The 23338-nt window shown below is 41.3% G+C and overlaps 1 protein-coding gene across 1 annotated transcript in view; it reads left to right on the top strand.

The window, feature by feature from the left end:
• LOC116896626 (protein argonaute-3) overlaps positions 1–21844 on the top strand; it is a 68993-nt gene extending 47149 nt beyond the window's left edge. The window contains exons 9-19 of the mRNA XM_032897913.1: positions 502–621; positions 2120–2242; positions 2933–3066; positions 4849–5033; positions 11077–11236; positions 12801–12891; positions 15646–15840; positions 16550–16684; positions 18257–18358; positions 20261–20460; positions 21209–21844. Of these exons, the coding sequence (XP_032753804.1) occupies positions 502–621; positions 2120–2242; positions 2933–3066; positions 4849–5033; positions 11077–11236; positions 12801–12891; positions 15646–15840; positions 16550–16684; positions 18257–18358; positions 20261–20460; positions 21209–21317 (1554 nt within the window). The 3' untranslated portion in view covers positions 21318–21844. The remainder of the gene's footprint in view (positions 1–501; positions 622–2119; positions 2243–2932; positions 3067–4848; positions 5034–11076; positions 11237–12800; positions 12892–15645; positions 15841–16549; positions 16685–18256; positions 18359–20260; positions 20461–21208) is intronic.
• The last annotated feature ends 1494 nt before the right edge of the window (positions 21845–23338 follow it).

The following is a 23338-nucleotide window of genomic DNA, read 5'->3' on the forward strand; positions in this document are numbered from 1 at the left end:
GCAGAGGCCATGGAGGGTGCTGCTTACTGGCTTACTCTCCATGGCTGGCTCAGCCTGCTTTCTTATAGAACCAGGACTTCCAGCATGAAGAAGGACCCAGCTCATTGTAATGGTGCCATTCCTATCAATCGCTCATTAAGAAATGCCCTACAGCAGGATCTTATGGAGGTATTTTTGTTATTAGGTTCCCTCACCTGAGATGACAATAGCTTGTGTTAAACTGACATAAAACTAGCCAACATGGTAGGAAAAAAGTTCACCCATAATTCTACCATTGGTTAGCATTTTTTTGCTATGTTTCTTTCAATCTTTATCCTGTGTACCTTTTACCATCTATAATTATGTAATCATGTGTAATTTGTTCTCTGTTTTTACTTTAACATAAGTAAAAAGAAGTAATTTACTAAAGTAGACCTTAAAATTATATTTAACATGTGATTGGCCTTAAGCAAGTGAGTGCTAACAAAAATATATACATTGTATAAATTATCCTATTTCTAGGTCTGTAATATTGTGGCTGGACAGAGGTGTATCAAGAAACTAACAGACAATCAGACTTCTACTATGATTAAGGCAACAGCAAGATCTGCACCAGATAGACAAGAGGAAATTAGCAGATTGGTTAGTACAAAGTTCTAAAATGGGATTTAAAGTGCATTAGGATGAGCCAGTCAAGGGAGCAGGGGATGGGGGCAATGATCAAGGCGAGTAAGGTAAACAAGATGTCCTTACCAGCCGATGCTCTATTACCAGTTATAAACTGGCAGAATTAAAAGAGGTCGTGGAGCCAAGTACAGTGGCTCACACCTTTAATCCCAGCACTCGGGAGGCAGAGGGAAGGGAATCTCTTAAGGCCAGCCTGGCCTACACAGAGAAACCCTGTCTTGAAAAAAAAAAAAGAATAGAGAAAAGAAAGAAAAAATAGGGGCTGGAGAGATGGCTCAGCGGTTAAGAGCACTGACTGCTCTTCCAGAGGTCCTGAGTTCAAATCCCAGCAACCACATGGTGGCTCACAACCATCTGTAATGGAATCTGATGCCCTCTTCTGGTGTGTCTGAAGATAGCTACAGTGTACTCATCTATAATAAATAAATAAATCTTTAAAAAAAAAAAAAAGAAAGAAAAAATAGCTAGTAGGGTACCTTAGGGTAAGACCCAGCACTGAGAAAACATGTATTATTTCTTTGACTCTATACATGGATTTGTCATATAAAACTTATAATCTGTAACCGATGCTGGCTTTTTATCTGTTCTTACTGTTTCTCTCTAAATAAACATTTACGATGTCATATACCTGAAAATATTGAAATAAAATTGTTATAAAGCAGATAGTTAGAAAAAGGTTGCTTTTAATATTTACTGTCAAACTTTACATGAAACAAATTTTAGTATTATGTTTCTAGGTTCTTTTTTTTTTTTTTTCCTTTTTTTCGGAGCTGGGGACCGAACCCAGGGCCTCGAGGTTGCTAGGCAAGTGCTCTACCACTGAGCTAAATCTCCAACCCCTTCTAGGTTCTTTATAATCAGACGGTTTTTGTTTTGTTTTTGTTTTTGTTTTGACAAACTAAGCTATGACTGTCCAATCAGAGATTCTTTTGTGTTTAGTTGTTTTTTTGTTGTTTGTTTTTTTCATTTTTCAAGACAGGGTTTCTCTGTATAACAGCTCTAGCTGTCCTGCAACCCACTCTGTAGACCATGCTGTCCTCGAATTCAAAGAGCCACCTGCCTCTACCTCTCAAATTCTGGGATTAAGGTGATGTGCCCCACCACTCTGGCTCAATCGGAGCTTCTTATCCCATTTTAAATAGGTATTTCTCTCTCCTGAAATTGCCTAGTTGTTTAAAATCATCATTTGCATGGGTCACAACTAGTTAAAATGTATTATTCAACCTAATGTCTACATTTAGTTTTGAGTCAGTTATGAAGTTGTTCATAGACTTCCTTCAGCCCCTGACGCAGTATGCAGGATAATATTCTCTGCGTTATAGCCAGGGCACCGTTGATTATACTTACTACAAAACATATAGTTGGCATAGAGGAAGAAAAGCGGAGGTCCTGGCAACTGTAGTAAGAGGTTGAGGGAAGTCTGAGAATAATGACAATTCTTTTCTGTTGTTAGGTAAGAAGTGCAAATTATGAAACAGATCCGTTTGTTCAGGAGTTTCAGTTTAAAGTGCGGGATGAGATGGCCCATGTGACCGGACGCGTACTCCCAGCACCTATGCTCCAGTATGGAGGACGGGTAAGGCTATCAGTAATGTTCTCCTCATACACACATCATTTGCTGAGTAAGGGCTGGAGAGATGGCTCCATGGTTAATAGCATTGGCTGGTCTTCCAGAGGTCCTGAGTTCAATTCCCAGCAACCACATGGTGGCTCACAACCGTCTATAAAGGGATCTGATGCCCTCTTCTGGCACGTAGATGTACATACAGCAGAGAACTCATACATAAAATAAATAATTTGCTAATTATGGAGAGAATGGTACTCTAGGTTTTGAACTTTCTATTTTATCATTCCAACAATACATCAGGTGTTTTCTTTGTTTTAAGGTGAATTTAGTTTAGCATAACCTTTTTTACTTTTTTTTATTTATTTATTGTGGGGGTGCACGCGTATGCCTCAGTGCACATGGGGAAGTCAAGGGTAACTTGAGGGAGTTGGGTTCTCTCCTTTTACTGTATGAGTTCTTGGGTGTGGTGAGGTCAAACTTAGGTCAGCATGCAAGGGGACAAGAACTGCTTGTAAAGGCCTGCTGAACCATCTTGCTGGCCTCTTACTGGACTCTGGTTTTAACAGTGTAAATAATATTGCTTTAGAACAGTCCACTCCACATAGAGTACTAAGGATTTATCAATTCTGAAACTTGAAGTGCTTACTTGAGCTCACCTGAATGCATTATTTGGGAAAGTCTTTGTCATCTGTCTTACAGAACCGGACAGTAGCAACACCAAGCCACGGAGTGTGGGACATGAGAGGAAAACAGTTCCACACAGGAGTTGAAATCAAAATGTGGGCTATTGCTTGCTTTGCCACACAGAGGCAGTGCAGAGAAGAAATACTGAAGTAAGATGTTTCGTTGATTTAGTCTGGGGACCTTTAATGTTTGGGTTTTATGTTAGGGGTGAACCCAGGACCTTGTACATCCAATGGGCTGCATTCCTGAGCTACATCCCAGCCCTGTGTTTCAGTCTGTAATGATTCATCTCATGTTCTAACAAATGTTGCCTCTCTGTATGGAATATGTTTAACCAGTGAACCTTTAAAACTATTTCCTCTGTCCAGCTGGGATCACCTATCATTCCAGTTATGTGGGAGGCTGAGGCAGGAGAACCATAAATTAATGAGGCCTAGTCTCAACAATAATGTATGTGTCCATGTGCGCACACATTTGCAGGTGTGTGTGAATGCGCATGTTTCTGCATGTACAGGCCAGAAGTCAGCCAAAGATGTCAGTTATCTGGAGCTATCCACCAGGGTCTCTCATTGGCTTAGAACTCAATGAATTATTAAGTGAAAAGACAAAGGTGGTCAGCTTAGTAAGGAAAGAAAAAATTGCATGCTGAAGTTTCAAAGATGTACATTAAAAATGAGTATTCTATATTATAAAGGTATTTGTATTTGTATAAATTTACTTGTTATACCTTGGACTTCAAATATTATAGCCATTGGTTAAGATCAAAAGGCATTAAATTATAGGGTCTAGTAATGTACACCTTTAAACATCCAATTTTGAGTCGTGTGTGTGTGTGTGTGTGTGTGTGTGTGTGTGTGTGTGTGTGTTAGTGTGCAAATAGACTGACGCCAGAGTTGATTTTAGGAATATTTCTCAGTCACCTTCCACCTTGGTTTTTGAGACAGGGTATCTTACTGAATCTGGAATTCATTAATTCGTTAGATTGACTGACCAGCCAATCCCAGGGAGCCTCCAGTCTCCGCCTCCTCAGTGCTGACAATATAGATGTGCATACCAAGTCTTTTACCAACTAAGCCATCTCCCAGCCCCATTGGGGAGTCTTTGAACATGTCTGCAAAGGACAAAGGAAGGCTGCTGTAGGTTACAGTACCCTCTGTTGCCTTTAAATTTAGTAATCTGGTGACCTTTTCTTTCTTCCTTCCTTCCTTTCTTTCTTTCTTTCTTTTTTCTGGTGACATTTTCTATATTGAGCAAACACACAGATCTTTGCTTCATTTGCTATTTCTTTCTTTCTCCTCTTCTTCCTATTATTCATCTTCTCTCTCCTCTTCCTCCTTTTTCCTTAATGATTTTTTTCTAAATGACTTTTGTGTTTGAGACAGGGTTTCTCTGTAGCCCTGGCTGTCCTGGAACCCAGTCTGTAAACCAGGTTGTCCTTAAACTCAGAGATCCACCTGCCTCTCTCCTGAGTGCTGGGATTAAAGGCGGCTCCATCACCACCCCGCTTCCATCTCTTTCGTAAACTTTTCACCGCTGTGTGGCAGGCTTGAAGCTGGGGCTACAGCTCAGTGTAGAGTACTTGCCAAACACACACAGACCGTGAGTTCAGTCCTTAATACCACACACACACACACTCACATCACACACACACACTACACACACTCACACACACACACATACACACACACATATACACATACACACACATGCACACAAATACACACACGCACACACTCACACACATGTGCACACACACTCACACATACACACACTCACACATACACACACTCACACATGCACACACACACTCACACATACACACACACACACACTCACACACACATATCACACACACACACACAGACACACACACACGATCAAATGTTTGGTACATTTTGATGTCTAGACAAAGCTCTTCTCTTCACCTTCAGAGGATTCACAGACCAGCTTCGGAAGATCTCCAAGGATGCAGGGATGCCCATCCAGGGTCAGCCATGTTTCTGCAAATACGCACAGGGGGCAGACAGCGTGGAGCCCATGTTCCGGCATCTCAAGAACACCTACTCAGGACTGCAGCTCATTATCGTCATCCTGCCCGGGAAGACGCCGGTGTATGGTAAGGATATTTTAAAATGCATCTTTCAGGAGTGAGAATTTATTGCTTAGAGCACGGACCTAAGATGTTAATGGACCTGGATTTGGTCTCCAGCACTGCACCAACAGAAATACTACATTTTTTTTCTTCTCCTGCTTAACATTGTTTTTAGAATTAGATAACCTAAAATTTTCAAATACTAAAATATATCTGTACCATAGTATTTAAAATCACATATTAGCTGGGCAGTGGTGGTGCATGCCTTTAATCCTAGCACTTAGGAGGTAGAGACAAGAGGATCTCGAGTTCCAGGTCTACAGAATGAGTTCCAGGAGAACCAGGGCTACACAAAGAAACTATCTCAGAAAAAAGAAAAGAAAAGAAAAAGAAAAACAACACCAAAAACCCCACATATTATTCCTTTAAGACAAAGTCTATAAGCTAAATAGTAAAAGGGAGACTGGGAAATGACTTTTAGTACACAAAGAGACATCACAAGCAGTGCTGAAGAGAAGAATCATGCAGTGAAATGGCATCAGAATAACTTACGTACAGGATGAGGTGGCGGGTTACAGCAGATTGTGCAGATGGACTGTGTTGCTCAGTGTTCAGACACCGCAGGCTGTACTACCTGTGTGATGTGACTCAGTGACGTAACTGTGCGATGCCTTCCATTCCTCACCTGTGGAGCCGGGATACTTAAATACCTGACCCCATATGACTGTAATAAAAGAAATCTGATGCCTGAGTAATGAAAAAAAAATAGGAAAATAATAACTTACAAACCATTGAATGTAGTAAAATAATTTCATATTAGAAATGACAGACGTGAGGGTAGGGAGATAGCTCAGTCAGTGTAAAGTGCTTACTGTACAAGTATCAGGGCCTGCTTTGATCCCCAGGAACCAATAAAACAAGTCAGGCTCTGCAGCATGCACCAAGAGATAGTCCCTGCTTGGGAGAGACAAAGAGGCAATTCTGGATTTGCTGACCAGCCATTCCAGTGGTGAGTTCTACATTCAACAAGAGACTCTACCTCATAAAACAAAGTGGAGAGTGGTTGGAGAAGTCACCTCATATCCACTCTGAGCCCTCAACTCAAATGCACATATGCACACACATGTGTATACACACATGCACATGCACAATGCACAACACCTCTACATACATCCCAAGAGATGGATGGATGGACGGAGGGACTGACAGACGGGGCAGGGAGGAGGGTTGCCGAACGGTGACTCAGTGGTTAGGAGCACTTCCAGAGGACCCATTTTCAATTCCCAGCACCCACATGTCAGCTAACAATTCTCTGTATCTCCAGTTCCAGGGGATCTGATTCTCTCTTCCAGTCTTCATGGGCATGATGTGGTGCAAACACATCCATGCCACTAAAGTAACTCACCAATATAAAATAAAAATATTTTTTTAAAAAAGAAAAATGAGGGGTTGGGGATTTAGCTCAGTGGTAGAGCGCTTGCCTAGGAAGCGCAAGGCCCTGGGTTCGGTCCCCAGCTCCGAAAAAAAGAACAAAAAAAAAAAAAGAAAAATGAAAGAAGGGTCTGAAGCTCAATAGGCAAATGCTTGGTTATGAGTTGGTTCCCACCATCACAAAAACAAAACAGAAAAAAGAAATAACAAAGAAAAATTATTACAGTTGACCACACACAAATCTGTGTGTCACTAATATAGTAAATTTAAAATCAACAGAACACAGCAAACAGAAACTGTAAACACTAGCTTATCATTAGAAAAAATGAACATATAGTCAACAAAGGAAACATTTCCTAGTTTTTTATTTTGTTCTAATTAATGGACATATGAGCTTTTTTTTTTTTTTTTTTTTAAAAAGACAGGGTTTCTAGCTCAGGCTGGCTTTAAACTCCTAGTTGCTGGAGTTTCTGATCATACTGCTTTTTCATCCTGAGTCCTGGAATTAGAGAGAAGGTGCACGCTATTGTGCTCCTGGGTTTGTGTGATGCTGGGGACCAAAGCCAGGCCTTCGTGCATGTTTGGCAAGCAGTTTACTAACAGCTATATCACCAACCCCTAAACATGTATTCTTAGTCTGCAGGTCAGTATTTCAAATTCAAACTACCTATTCAAAGAACGTAATTTATCTTCTGGATCTAGCTCAGTGATGAAGCACTTGCCTAGCACCTGTATGACCCTGGGTTCAGTCCCTAGCACTGGGGAAAAGAAACTATGCAGTATTGCTAATCATTAAAGAAAATCTAACTAGAGTAAGTTAGTTTTCACTAACAATAATACCTATTTTTGACAAAAATTTAAATAAGTATGGGCTCTTACATACTGTTGGTGGGAAGCAAAATTTGTTTGCCTCCTTTATACTCTTTGCTCTCAATAGAAACAAGGTAGAGACAGCTTCTGAGGAGTGACACTGAAGGCTGACACATGTGCACACACATCTACACACACATGAACATGTAAACACATGCACATGCACAAATTCAATGAATAAATATACTCTCAGAATAGCTTTAGATTTATAGAAAAATTGAGGAGATAGTCTAGGGAGTTCCCCTATATCATCTTGTCATCTGCCCTTTGCACAGACTAGCTTTTCTCCATAATGTGTTCCATTTACTGAACCAAAAGCATTCATGTTGTTAACATTATTAATTATTAGTGCATTGCCCACAGATTACATTAAAGTTCACTGTTCATGTTGAACAGTGTAGGTCTGGCAAATATGAACCCATCATTACAGAACCATACAGAATAGCTTCACTGTTCTTAAATTCCTCTCTTCATCCTCCCCCTCCCTCCCTCAATCCTTGAAGCCACTGATTTCTTTACTATTGATAGAGCTTTGCTTTGTCACAAAGTGGAGTCATTTTATATGTAGCCTGCCTTTCTTTTTTCCTTCCTTCTTTCTTTCTTTCTTTCTTTCTTCTTTTCTCTTTTTTTTTGTTTGTTTGTTTGTTTGTTTAGTTTTTTCAAGACAAGGTTTCCTCTTTGCAACCCTGGCTGTCCTGAAAGTTGCTCTATAGATCAGGCTGGCCTCAAAGTCAGAGATCCACCTGTCTCTGTTTCCCGAGTGCTGGGATTAAAGGTGCAGACCACCACTGGCTGTCCTGCTACGCAGTCTTTCTAATAGGCTTCTTTCACTTAGCAATGTGCATTCAAGGTTCCTCCACATTTTCTCTGAGAAATGATGGGTCACTTATTTCTTGAATTAATATTTCCTGATATGACCATACTTCTGTTTATTTGAAAATTGAAAGATGTCCTGCTTGTTTCTAGACCAATGGTAAAGAGTGTAAAAACAAGAATGGAAATGTCTCTAGTGCAAGTGTGCTGACTTCATCATATGCCTCTAGAGCCTCTGAGCAGATTGTTTAAGTCATTCAGATGTCAGAAGTCAGCAGAAATCCTAGGTTCTGCCTCAACAATGACCTCCCTGCCCCAGTCTGAGAAGCTCTGCCAGTGTTGGCTTTCATTGTGATCTCCTTTATTTTCAGATCCCCGCAGGGACACCGTTCACTTTCTTACTTCTACCTGTGTTGCTTTCCATGCTCCACAATCCATGCTTCACCAAGAAGAAATGCAAACTATTCACTTGAATTTTTAGCAAAAGCTTTATCTGACCTCCCTGACAAAATCAAATTTTTTCTTACTATCTTATGTAGTCATTTGGTGGCTCCTAAACACATGTGCGCGCATACACACACACACACACACACACACACACACACACATACACACACACACGTACATGCACGCACATATGCCAAATTAATAAATACAGTGCTTTTGAATTTCTTTTTTTTTTTTTTTTTTTTTTTTTTTTTTTTTCGAGCTGGGGACCGAACTCAGGGCGCTATGCCTTCCTAGGCAAGCGCCTACCACTGAGCTAAATCCCCAACCCGCTTTTTGAATTTCTTGTTTGTCACTATCTGTAAAGATTTTATATGTACACACACACATACATACCCCACAGCCTCCCTCTGAATCCTGGATTTCACTTATAGAAATAAACCCTGAAGATAAAATGAAATAAAACAATAAAGGTTAATTCATAGCATTGTTTGAAATAACAAAGACCTGCATCAGGCATGGTGGTGCGTAGCTGTAATACCAGCACTCAAGAGGGACGGACCTCTGAATTTGAGGCCAGCCTGGTCTACAAAGGGAGTTCCAGGACAGCCAGAACTACCTAGAGAAATCTTGTCTCAACCAATCAATAACAGAAACCTGAAGCCACCTGTGGTCATTTGAGTAAGAATGGTTCCCATGCACTCATGTATTTGAATCTTTTTTTTTTTTTCTCGGAGCTGGGGACCGAACCCAGGGCCTTGCGCTTGCTAGGCAAGTGCTCTACCACTGAGGTAAATCCCCAACCCCGTATTTGAATCTTTAATCAAGAAGGCGTGGCACTACTTGAGAAGGATTAGAAATGTGGCCTTACTGCAATAGTGTGTCTTGTTGGAGGAAGTGTGTCACTGAACGTGCGCTGTAAGTTTTCAAAAGCTCAGGATAGGCCCAGCGTCTTTATTCTTCCTGCTGCCTGTGGGTCTGGACATGAAACTCAGTTACATGCCTGCTTGCATGCCACTTTGCTCCTTACCACATCAATGGACTAAACCTCTGAAACTGTAAGCAAGCCCCAGTTAAATGTTTTCTTTTATAAGAGATGCTGTGGTCATGGCGTCTTTTCACAGCAATAGAACATAAGACAGAAGTTGGTACCAGGGAGCAGAGTATCGCTCTGACAGTGCCGCTTGTTGATGGAATGTGGACTTTGGGGTTTTGGATTAGCAAAGCAGTTAAATGTTTAAGTGGAACTTAATAAGCTGTGGTGGTTTGAATAGGTATGGCCTCCATAGCCTCATATATTTGAATGCTTGACCCCTAGGGAATGGAGATATTAGGGGATGTGGCCTTGTTGGAGTAGGTGTAGAATTATTAGAGGATGTGTGCCACCATAGGAGTGGGCTTTGAGATCTCCTATGCTTAAGATATGCCCAGTGTGGCATACAGTCTCCGTCTGCTGCCTGTGGATCAAAAGTAGGACTCTTGGCTCCTCCAGCACCATGTCTGCCACATCCTGCTATGCTTCCTGCCATGATGATTATGGACTAAACTTCTGAAACTGTAAGCCAGCCCCAATTAATTGTTTGGCTTTATAAGAGTTGCCTTGGTGATGGTGTCTCTTCACAGCAATGAAACCCCAAAACATAGGCCATGCAAGTAGGAACATGGAACCACTTGAGGTGAATGGTAGGACCCAATCTTGGATGCTCTGCAAGAATAGTACTAGTTCTGTTTTGGTTGGTTGGTTATTTGTTGGTTTTGTTTTTTCAAGACAGGTTTCTCTGTGTAATAGCCCTGGCGTCCTGGACTCTGAGGACCAGGCTAACCTCAAACACACAGAGAACTTCCTGCCTCTGCCTTCCAAGTCTGGAATTAAAGGTGTGGACCCCCACACCTGGCTGCACAGTACTAGTTTTAATAACAGAGTTTCTCTCTGCACCTTTTTTAATATTTTAATTTACTTGTTCATAATTTAATACATGTATGCAATGAATTTCTGCTCCTCCTGCATCCACCCCTTCTTCTGCATCTTAATTGTCTTTAACTTAAAATCGTTTAAAATTGATAGAGGCCCTTTTTTTTTTCCCTTCAGTTTTAAAAATATTTTGGGGGAGCTTGTCAGGGTAGCTCAGCAAGTAAATTTACCATGCAAACCTGACAGCCTGAGTTTGATCCCTGGAACCTTCCTCTGAGTGCTGAGATTAAAGGCATGTGCCACAATGCCTGGCTAAAAGCTTAGATTTTTTAAATATACGTTTCATATACAAAACAAACCAATAGATAAATTCTAAACTGGTGCCTAAAATTTCCATGCATTTTTAATGATTTATCTTTTTAATAAAAAGTGTTTTAATTGATTTATTGTTGTTTTAATATTGGTATAATTTCAGGTGCTCTACCTTGAAATGGTGATACGTTTTGAGGCATCCTTCATAGCTTTACTGTCAGGGAGGGGACTCATTTTCATGTGTCTTCTTTTCTGACTGAATCGTTTCCGTCTGTTCCTTAGCGGAGGTGAAGCGTGTAGGAGACACACTTTTGGGTATGGCCACACAGTGTGTGCAAGTCAAGAATGTAATAAAAACATCTCCTCAAACTCTTTCAAACTTGTGCCTAAAGATCAATGTTAAACTCGGAGGAATCAATAATATTCTTGTACCTCATCAAAGGTAAGCTTTTCTCTTTCATCCTTTGTTTTTCCCCATAGGTAACTCTACAGTAACTACTAAAAGAGACTAAGAGGCAACCTTAATGATTCTTGCCTGTGAACTAATCTTAACACGATTAAGAAACTGCTGGGGCTGGAGACACAATAGTTAAATGTGCCTTTACTCCCAGCACTGGGGAGGCAGAGGCAGGGTAGATCTCTGTGAGTCTGAGACTAGCCTGGTCTACAGAGAGTTTCAGGACAGCCTGGTCTACACACTGAGTTACAAGCCAGCCAGGACTATACAGTGAGACCCTGTATAAGCAGGAGATGAGATTTATAAATGAGGCAGAGAATTTAACCAATACATTCAAGAACTAAGAAACAGCTAATATTTTTTTTAAAAAATACCTTTAACCTTTATTTTATATGTATCTCTGTGCACATATGCGTGCAGTGCCTATAGGGGCTAGAAGATATTGGATCCTCAGGACTGGTGTTAGAGAGAGCTGTGAGCTACCATGTGTGTGGAGTCCTCTGGGCAAACAACTGCTGACACATCTCTCACCCTAGCCTTTCAATTCTAAAGGATGAAGTTTTAAAATAAAATTTTAAAAATCCTAGGACTTGGGCTGGAGAGATGGCTCAAAGGTTAAGAGCACTGACTGGGGGGGTTGGGGATTTAGCTCAGTGGTAGAGCGCTTGCCTAGAAAGCGCAAGGCCCTGGGTTCAGTCCCCAGCTCCAAAAAAAAAAAAAGAGCACTGACTGCTCTTCCAGAGGTCCTGATTTCAATTCCCAGCAACCACATGGTGGCTCCCAACCATCTGTAATGGGATCTGATGCCCTCTTCTGATGTGTCTGAAGACAGCTACAGTGTACTTATATATTTATTTATTTATAATAATATATATATAATATATATAATATAATAATAAAATATATATAATAATAAATAAATCTTTAAAAAATGCTAGGACTTCATAATTATTAAATATATATTCAAATTTTATTCTGTGGGTCAGTGGACTTCTATAATCCCTGCCTGAAAGTGTAAAATAGGCTAAAACTAAAAGTCGAAGGCTTGCTGATTCTTTCTGTCCTTAAGTCCCATAGATTTAAAAACATAAGTAGTTTTTTAAATGCATAGAAACTATTGAAATACTATAAAGAAGCATAGTTTTTCCCCATTACAGAGAATATTAGTTTCTTTTGCAACAGTAGTACCATTGTTTAAAAACATGACAAATCTCACGAGATGTCAGGGAGCTATAACAGCTCTTACTTCACTGATAGAGATCCCTGAGTTAAAAGGTCAGGCTGGGCGTGGTGGCACACACCTTCAATCCCAGAACTTGGGAGACAGAGGCAGGGGATCTCTGGGTTCAAGGGCAGCCTGGTCTATGTAGTGATTCCCAGGACTGCCAAGACTGTGTAGAGATTCAAAACAAACAAAGTACGCTGGTCAGCGCTTCAGGTCTGGTGGTTGTACAGGCTTTCTTGTACTGTCAGCGGTGTGCAGGTGTATTGCAAACATGTAAACATGAAATAAATGAACTGTCTAACCCTTTAAAAAAATGTGTTTAAGACCTTCTGTGTTCCAGCAACCAGTGATCTTCCTGGGCGCAGATGTCACGCACCCGCCTGCTGGTGACGGGAAGAAGCCTTCCATTGCTGCTGTGAGTACTCTAGACACGTCTGTGTTATCCAGAATCCACACTAGTTTCCACATTTCAAAATTTGATATATTCCTCTTTATTAATTTTTTTGGGTTAACATATTGGCATCATGATGCATGCGCCAGTATCATCTTGGCATCGTCGTGCATATGCCCATATCATCCTGGCATCATGATACATGTGCTGGTATCATCCTCGTCACACATGTGTGGGTTTTGTCCTGGCATCGTCACGCATGTGCCGGTATCCTTGGTCTCAGTCCCTTTCCTCCTCCATTTCTCTCTCCCTTCTCCAGTTGGGCCTCTATTCTCTCAGTTAGTCCATGTATATAATAAAATTTTATGGGGTTGGGGATTTAGCTCAGTGGTAGAGCGCTTGCCTAGGAAGCGCAAGGCCCTGGGTTCGGTCCCCAGCTCCGAAAAAAAGAACCAAAAAAAAAAAAAAATTTAAATTTAGGTTTTATGTATATGAGAGAACACATGATATTTGTCTTTCTAAGACTGGCTTTGTTTTACTTAATATGAGGATTTCCATTTGTATTTATTTTTCTGAACACCATGATTTCATTTTTTTTTACATCTGCATAAAATTCTACTATACAGGTACCTTCATTCATATATTTGTTTGTTTGTTTGTTTATGGAGAGGGCATGTATGTGGAGGTTAGAGGTCAGAGGAGAACTCGCAGGAGTTGTTTCTTTCCTTCCACCAAGCTTGACCATCCCTGGAACCCACCCTAGCCCAGATTACTGGCGCCTGCACCATATTTCCTTTGTCCATCCGTCTGAGTGTACAGTCCTAGCTACTGTGAATAGTGCGGCCATAAACACGTAAGCGCAGGTATCTCCGTGGGCTGTGTTGACTCTAAGTTCTTCAGGGGTGTGCCCTAGCGAGGTAGAACTAAGTCATGTGGTAGGCCCGTTCTTGGCGTTTCGAGAACCCTGTCCACTGCTTTCAGTTGTCACTGCTCACCACATTCCCACCGGCAGTGGAGGAGGCTCCTCCATATACCATAGCCAGGGTTATTGTCATTTATTTGTGGCAGTGGCCACTTTGCCTGGGTGAGATGGAATTACAGAACCTTAATTTTCATTTCCCTTAAGGGTAAGGATGTTGAGCCGTTTGTCAAGTGTTTGTTGGCCATTAGTATTTCTCCTTATTTACTGCTGGGCAGAGGTGCACATTAGTGCTACAGCGCACATGTGGGGAGGAGAGGACAACTTGGAGGAGTTGATTCTCATTCCCCTGTGTGGATCCCAGAGATCAATCTCAGGCTGGAGATCCTGGGCTGCAGCATGCTTTTGCCTGCTAAGCGTTCTCTCCCCAACCCTCCTCTCTCTGGTCCTGGGTTTCTTTTCAGACCTGTCTGCTCGCTTTATTGGCCCATTTATTGATCAGATAATTTGGTTTTTCTCTTTGAAGATTTTATTTTTATTTTACGTATTTAGAAGGTTGTCTTGGTTCTTCTTTCTAAGTCCCATGCTCCCGGAAATATTTTGGCTATATAGCTAGGCTCTGACTAAAATCATAAATTAAGATAACCCATTTAGGGGTCAGGGATTTAGCTCAGTGGTAGAGCGCTTGCCTAGGAAGCGCAAGGCCCTGGGTTCGGTCCCCAGCTCCGAAAAAAAGAAGCAAAAAAAGATAACCCATTTATTCTTTTTCTTTTAAGTTTTTATTTATTTTATGTAAGTACACTGTAGCTGTCCTTAGACACACCAGAAGAAGCCATTGGATCTCATTACAGATGGTTGTGAGCCACCATGTGATTCCTGGGATTTGAACTCAGGACCTCTGGAAGAGCAGTCAGTGCTCATAACTGCTGAGCCATCTCTCCAGCCCCCAACCCATTCATTCCCATCTATATTTGACCACATGGCTGGTTATCCATGCTTAGGAACCATGCATCTATCTCATTACATCTTCCTGGGCAAGAATCTCCCAAGCCTGGCTCTGTCCCAGAATTCTTTCTGCCTCCCAGATGTCCCATCTTCTATTCTACCCTTTCCTATAGGCCATAGGTTTTTAAATTGACAGGTGATGCATCCATACAATATACCCCTATACACACACACACACACACACACACATGAGTTTTGCAGTCCCATGGAGACCAGGGGTCACTGAGTCCCTTGAAGTTGGAGTTAACAGTTGTGAGCCACCATGTGGGTGCTTGGTACTGAACCAGGGTCCTCAGCATAAGCAGCCAGTGACCTTAACTGCTCAGCCATTTCTCCAGCCCCTGGTTTGTTTGTTTCCTTTTGGAGAGTGATAGTCTTTAATCTTTTTAGTTCTTTAACGATTTTCTTGTCACCAACTTTCATTATTGTTCTTCAGGTTTGAGAGTTTTTGGCCAAGGTTGATCATTCTGGTTTGGGGTTATAAATAGGTATAATATACCTATTAAATCTGTTAACTTTATTCCTTAAATCTATAAGTATTGTAATTTGCCTGCTTTCTCTTTCTATAGCTGTGCAACCTCTGACCTTTTCATGCACACACATTCACATGTAAGGACAGCATTATACATGGTCCCAAATATGTACAAAATATGGATTTGTATATATGCACACCACACACACATGAAAATAGAAAAAGAAAAAAATACTGATTAATTGTTCTAGTCTTTGTGTTGTTATTCTTTACGAGGGATTGTCTATGTTTTGTTATTTTCAAAGTAAGTAATGATGAACAGGCTTCGGTAAAGCATATGAAGACAGCTTAGTTTTGATGAATTCCTCTCTTCCCCACCTAGGTTGTAGGCAGTATGGATGCCCATCCAAGCAGATACTGTGCCACAGTGAGAGTTCAGAGACCCCGACAGGAAATCATCCAGGACTTGGCCTCCATGGTCCGGGAACTGCTCATCCAATTTTACAAGTCAACCCGATTCAAACCTACTCGGATCATCTTTTATCGGGATGGTGTTTCCGAAGGACAGTTTAGACAGGTTGGTTGCCTGGGATTTTTTTTTTTCTTTGTGGGCAAGATACCACTTTGTTTTCTTTGGTTTTCCAACTGTGCTGCCGTACAATGAAAATTCAATCCCCCGCCAGCCTTGTAACCTTGTAGCTCCTTGCCCAAGATGTGTGTTTGAGGATGTTCAGCGGGTTGCCTGGAATATATTTAGGCCATAAGTATACCACACACTAAGTTTATGATGTGATCTCTAGATCTGAAGGTAAACATCTGAAGTTAAAAGTTTGTCAAATCAAAACTGATGCCTCGGTAGATTTTCCTTTTTAAATCTTCCTGTGGATATGTGAGCCTTCATTGCTCTGCTTGTGGTTAAATGACATGCAGAAGCATTATGGAGGTGTACAGTACATGATGCTAAGAAGTCATGAGGTGGGGCTGGAGAGGTGGCCTAGCAGTTAAGAGTGCTTGGGGCTCTTGCAGAGGAACTGAGTTCTGTTCCCAGCACCTACATTAGGTGGCTCCCTGCCACCCGCAGCTCCAGGAGCTCTGATGTCCTCTTCTGGCATCCAGGGCACCTGCACGCACGTGCACAAACAAACTCCTACCCAAACACATATGCATAACTTAAAATGAAATTGGTCCTTAAAAACAGGAAATCACGAAGTTAAATCATTATCTTACTTTGGAATTTGTAAAAGAAACAACTGGCTTGTTCTGTTCTTGTGCCGCATCTTCTCTAGGTATTATATTATGAGCTCCTGGCAATTCGAGAAGCCTGTATCAGTTTGGAAAAAGACTATCAACCTGGAATAACCTACATTGTCGTTCAGAAGAGACATCATACGCGGTTGTTCTGTGCTGATAGAACAGAAAGGGTAATTTTATGTCTTGTAATACTGCTCTAAGCCAAGCTCCCTCCCCACCATCAAGCTTCCAATGTCTGCCTCTTCCCTTCCTCCCTTTTCTCCCTGTTCCTTCTCTCCTTCCTTTCCTATCTCTTCCCTTCTTCCTCTTTTTCTGTTGCTGGAAATCATGTACGGACCTCATGGGTGCTAGCTAGGCTGTGTACACTGAGCTCCATACTCAACCTAAGTGCTTTTTCGGTTTAACTGACTTAGTCCTCCTAAAAATTATGCAGTTATTATTACATATAATAGAATATATATATATCATCCCTGTCATGAAAATGAAGCTGTAATCTCTTGATGGTTACAGAGAAAGCACTATTAGAAGTGGTCCTCAGGGCTGGGGATTTAGCTCAGTGGTAGAGCGCTTGCCTAGCAAGCACAAGGCCCTGGGTTTGGTCCCCAGCTCCAAAAAAAAAAAAAAAGAAGTGGTCCTCAAATCCAAGCTACGTAACTACACAGCATTCTTTTCTATGATTCATTTTTTTATGTATGTTGGTATTTTGCCTGCATGTGTGTATAGTTACAGACAGTTGTGAGCTGCCACATGGGTGCTAGGAATTGAATCCAGGGCCTCTGGAAGAGCAGCCAGTGCTCCTAACTTCTGAGCCATGACTCTAGCTCTACTACAGAGTTTGTAATGGCGATGGTCAGCTGCAGTTAGTAAGGCCGCTCATCCGTGCTTACTTCTGCTCATGCTCCACATAACGCTAACAATGGCTGCGACAGAGCTTAGTGGAGTGTTTAGATGTAATGCACATTTCAGACCATGGGTTCAATTCCCAAAAATGAAAACAAAAAGGAAGATTTTTATAGCTGAGAAAACAAAGAGGTAAAATACTTTGTCCCAGATAGAGCAGCAGTTCTCAACCTGTTGGTTACCACCACTTTGGCAAACCTCTGTCTCCAAGGCTATTTGCTATTTACACTATAATTCATAGCAGTAGCAAAATTGTTTATGAATAACAACAAAAATAATTTTCTGGTTGGGGGTTACCACAACATGAGGAACTGTATTAAAGGGTTGCAGCAGTAGGAAGGTTGGGACTAACTGCCCTAGAGCATAAATCTAGAAACTGGAACTGTCATGAAAAATCCAGTTTCCTCTTTAAATAGGTTACAGCTTCTATATGGTATGTGTTGCTAATTTATTAGGCTGGGATTTTTTTAAGACTAGATATAATTAAGCTGGGCATGGTAGCATATACATTTAGTCCTAGCACTCAGGAGGCAGAGGCAGGCGGATCTCTCAGTTCAAGGCTAGCCTGGTCTACAGAACTAGTTTTAGGACAGTCAAGGCTAAACAACAAATCCCTGTCTTGGAAAATCAAATAGTAGTGATGATAAGAATAAATTTTTAAAAGACGAAGAACTAAGGGATGAACTTAATAGCTACTTCAGTAATATCTCAAGCTCAAAGTAGTGAAATGTGAAGTCGGTTTATGTATTTGAACATTTTTAATGTACTTTCTGATACTTGTTTTTGTCTTGTTGATTAAAATTTGACTCCCCACCCCTCCCCCGCCAAAAAAAAAAATGTAGGTGGGAAGAAGCGGCAACATCCCAGCTGGAACCACGGTGGATACAGACATCACTCACCCGTATGAATTCGACTTTTATCTCTGCAGCCATGCCGGAATACAGGTAAGTCTGCTCCAGGGGAAGGTTTGCACTGAGAGCCCCAGTTCTCCTCAGCAAACAAAGAGTAAATAATACTCTTTTCTGTGTTCCTAGTTATTTTCATGTGTAAGTTTTAGTAAACGAATTTCTTCCTTTTCCTTACTTTAAGAGGGAAATATATATAAATATACATATATATATATATATATATTTAGATTTATTTTATTTATGTGAGTACACTGTCTCTGTCTTCAGACACACCAGAAGAGGGCATCAGATCTCATTACAGATGGTTATGAGCCACCATGTGGTTGCTGGGATTTGAACTCAGGACCTTTGGAAGAGCAGCCGGTGCTCTTAACCACCGAGCCATCTCTCCAGCCCGAGGGAAATATTTTTATGAAAACAGCAGAATTAGTGACGCACACCTTTAGTCCCAGCACTCAGCAGGCAGAGGCAGGCAGAACTCTTGAGTTTGAGGCTGGCCTGGCCTACAGGGTGAGTTCCAGGACAGCCAGGGCTATATAGAGAAATACTGTACTATACAAAATAGGAGTTTTTTTGTTTGTTTTTTGCTTAGGATTTTGTTTTGTTTTGTTTTGTTTGAAACAGGGTTTCTCTGTGTAGCCCTGGCTGTCCTGTTTGTAGACCAGACTGGCTTGGAACTCGGAGATCCTCCTGCCTCTACCTCCCAGTGCTGGGATTAAAATAATCCAGCAAAATAATAGGTTTTCTTCTCGAATTTTCATGTGTATGTGTCACGTGCTTTGTTACCATTCCTTCCCTTCCCAGCAACCTCCTGCTTCCTTTCCCTGTTGTGCCTCCCCCACACTTTCACATGTTTCCTGTTACCCTCTCCTTTTCTCTCTTCCTTGAGACCTCTTCCTCCCTTTTTATCTGCTTTCTAGATTTTGACCTACATATACACACGTAAATACATAAATATACACATTTATATATATGCATATTTATGCATACATAATCTTAAATAATGAGTTCACATATAAAAGAAAATATCTGGTGTTATCTTTTCAAATCTGACTTATTTTGCTTAACATAATGACTTTTGGCACCATGATCTCTCTTATAAGCTGGGTCTGGTAGCAAAAACTTGTAGTCCCAGCACTTAGGAGGTGAAGACTGGAGGGTCAGGAGTCCTAGATTTTGGAGAGAGGTTTTGGAGAGAGGGCTCAGAGGTTAAGAGAACTGGCTGCTCTTCCAGAGGACCTAGGTTCGATTCCCAGCAACCACGTGGTGGCTCATCCCTGTTTGTAGTAGCTCAAGCTCCCAGGGATCCAGTGCTCTCTTCAGGGATCCAGTGCTCTCTTCAGGGATCCAGTGCTCTCTTCAGGCCTCCACAAGCACTAGGGGGGCACATGGTGCACAGGCATTAAAGCAGGCAGAACACCCACACACATAGACTAAAGTGATAGCAACAGGTAAAAAGCATTAGATTGATGAGGACATGTATAATCATGGGTGTAGAGATGAGGACATGTGTAATCATGGGTGTAGAGATGACGTGAAAGGAGAGGTGAGACTGCAGAGGAATAGTGGAGTGAGGCAGGAGGGCAGGTCAGGGAGGGAAGAGAGGACAGACGGCAGGATGCTCAATGTGAGGTACATACTCAGGTGAACGTGCTCTTATGTGCCAAGTACACAGTGACTGTACACCAATGAAAGGGGCCACGACTGTGTGTGTGTGTATTAATATGCCGTTGCACAAGTGTGGAAGTCAGAAAGCAACCTTCTGGATTCTGCTCTCTCTGTAACTCTTCACATGGGATCTAGGAATCAAACTCAGGTCACCAGGCTTGTGCAGCACACGCCTTTAGCCGGTGAGCCATCTCGCCAAGTCACCAATTAAAAAACCTTAAAAAGAAGGGAAGAAAGGAGTCAGCACACTGTGCCGTTTCTCCTCTGTAGGGAACCAGCCGTCCTTCTCACTATCACGTTCTGTGGGATGACAACTGCTTCACTGCGGATGAACTGCAGCTGCTGACCTACCAGCTCTGCCACACCTACGTGCGCTGTACCAGGTCCGTGTCGATCCCTGCACCAGCGTACTATGCTCACCTGGTGGCGTTCAGAGCCAGGTACCATCTGGTGGACAAGGAGCATGACAGGTAATACGGAACCACGAAGAGTAGGGTCTTAAACCAAATCCAAATAGTCTAGTGTCCTTGGGCCATTTTTTATGTACATACGTGCCACTGGGGGACCAAGAAGGGGAAGAACATTTGGAATGCGAATAAATAATATAATATTATAATAAATAAAATAATTTAATTTAAAAAAAAGTTCCATAGGCTGTCAGACAGCCAGTGCACGGTGTCAAAAACCAGTGATAATTGACGGCCCAAAATACGGTTTTCTACTAAAAATACTATGTGCGCTTACTAATAATCAAAAGATCTGGGGCTGGGGAAATGAGTGGCTCCACAGTTGGGAACTCTGGCTGCCACCATAGTGGCTCACAACCGTCTGTACTTCAGTTCCAGGGGATCCATGGCACCAAGAATGCACATGGAACTTAGATGCATGCGGGCAAAATACTCATGCACATAAAATATTTTAAAAAACCAGAATGATCTAGTAACTTAGTTGCTTCTCCAAATTACCCAAGGAAGATATTATTCACTTTATATTATATTATATATACTAGACAAAGTGATAGGAGGTCTGGGATTTGTTTCTAATTCTGAGAAAATGAAAGAGAGTAAAACTTGGCCATATTGGAGCTAAATGAGAGGCAAAGTTTACTGTGCCAGTCTCTATTTTCTAGTGTTTTTGGAATTTTCTACAGCATGTAGCATTCTTCAGAGTCATTACTTTAGAGCAGAATGTGTGTGTTCATTAACCAATCTCTTACAGTGCTGAAGGAAGCCATGTGTCAGGACAGAGCAATGGACGAGATCCACAAGCTCTTGCCAAGGCTGTCCAGATTCACCAAGATACCTTACGCACAATGTACTTCGCTTAGCAAGTCCAAGTGAACTCCGAGAGGAAGAGCCGGAGCTCGTATGTTTCCAGTGGACTCAGTTCACTGGGGAGGCCTCCAGCCGCACAGAAGCCAATACTATGTAGGGGTCTGGACCTTACGTTGATCCGAGGAAAATTGTTTACTCTGTCAAAGAACACAGCACTATTGTATACCAGGGAGCCAGCCCGCTGCTTTTTTGCAGTCTCCTGTAGAAGAAGCATCACGGTTGTTCGTTCTCACTTCTTACAGTCTAACCCCATTAATACCTTTACCTCAAGTTGCTTAGCGGCACAACCGTCTCTGCAAAAAAAGTAAAGAAAAAGTAAATGATGGTTTAAAAACACACACTTACACAAATAATGATTGCTCACTTACGTGCAAAAAAAAGCAATGTGCATCTATTCTTGTAAAGGAGTGTGTATTTTCATTACCCACACGTTACTTCATGTGCGTATGTATCTAGATCACGGATATGTACCTGTGTGTGTTCTATCATTCATTCCCCTGGGGAACTGTCTTTCCTTGTGTCCTTCCTACTACCTCCCTTGCCTTCAGCATCTGTTCTTTTGTCCCTGTAGCTACAAATGACATTCGTATGTTCATGCATATGGCTCGTTTGAAGGAAGGCTTAGCAAACTAGACCTCTGGTTTTATGTACCCTACTCCTAGCTCCTGTCTCACACCCAGGAGTCCTCCACTCCCGACACCATGTTTGTGAGCGTCTGCTCCTTCCTGCTCTGGACTTAGCCCCATGTGCACTGTGTTCAGCATAGTGGCGACCTGGGGTTCTTCCTGTAGTGAGTTTGTAAAGCCACTGCACGTACGAAACCTTATCAGACCTTTCTGACCAGAGCAAATGTTCCAAAGCCTTCTGTTGTATGAGTTATACCTGGAAATCCCTTCAAGCTTTTATAAAGGGAAAGATTTTAGAAATCTGAAACTCTGTAGGATGGAAAAAGGAAGGAATTGGGGTTGTTTGTGTTTTGTTTTTGCTAGTTTACTTACTGTCCTCATACCTTAATGTGATTTCATTCATATATATATGTATGTACGTATACACATATATATATATGTTGAAGTATAGCTCCCTTTGCCTTTATATTCATTAGAATAGTGCTTTAATAATTATAAACTGTATTGGCTACACTTTTTATAGAACTAGAATCATATTTAAGAACTGAGACAGTTTTTGCTCTCTTTTAGTGCAATAAGCAGTTTTACAGGAAAGTCGTGTCTGTCGTCCTCACCATGGATAGCAGGAAGAACAGACATCTGTCATTTAAAGGGGGCAAACTAATACAGCCTTAATTTCAGAAGGAGTTTCCTTAGTTTCATAAATTCAGTTTTAAAGCAATTCCTTAAAACAGTTGTAGCCAAAGGAGTTAAACCCATTAAAGGAGCCTCAGATAAGAGATCAGAGACGTAGTTGAACCTCTGTGTTTAAAAATAACAGTGAACAGCTTAAGATTTAAATATTTTTAAATTATCTGAAAATATATCTTACTTGTTGAAGAACTGTGCTTCTTTGACTAAAAGGAGTCAAATACTGGATGGTTTTTTTTTCTATCTTTTTACCAGTGTAACTTTCTCTTTAAAAGTAAGATGGCAATGATGAAGGAAATTAATACTTTGATCATTTAAAATTAGTAAAATTTCTGAAATACAGTGAAAACTCTTTAAAAACTTAGTTTTCTTCACTTCTTTAATCAGTAACTTTAGTAACTAACTTTAAGCTATCAAAGCTTAGTTTCTCCGTAACGTCAGGTTCGGGAACTCTGCAGTTTGTAACTCATGACAATTGTGTGTGAATCTTCTCTGTTCTTGTCCCCACACTGGCTCTGCGGACAAGCACTACAGATGTTTGTGGTGGGCGCTGTCAGCCTCTCAGAACTCCATCTGCTATGAGCAGGCACGCATTTAGGTCTTAGTTTGCTCTCTTACTGTTAGTCCACGTTTATGCCAATTTACTGTATTTTGAATCTAAAATCTGAGCCCATGTCCTACAGGCATGAATTCTTCTG

The sequence above is a fragment of the Rattus rattus genome, chromosome 1 (assembly GCF_011064425.1).
Source record: "Rattus rattus isolate New Zealand chromosome 1, Rrattus_CSIRO_v1, whole genome shotgun sequence".
In the NCBI taxonomy this organism is placed as follows: domain Eukaryota; kingdom Metazoa; phylum Chordata; class Mammalia; order Rodentia; family Muridae; genus Rattus; species Rattus rattus.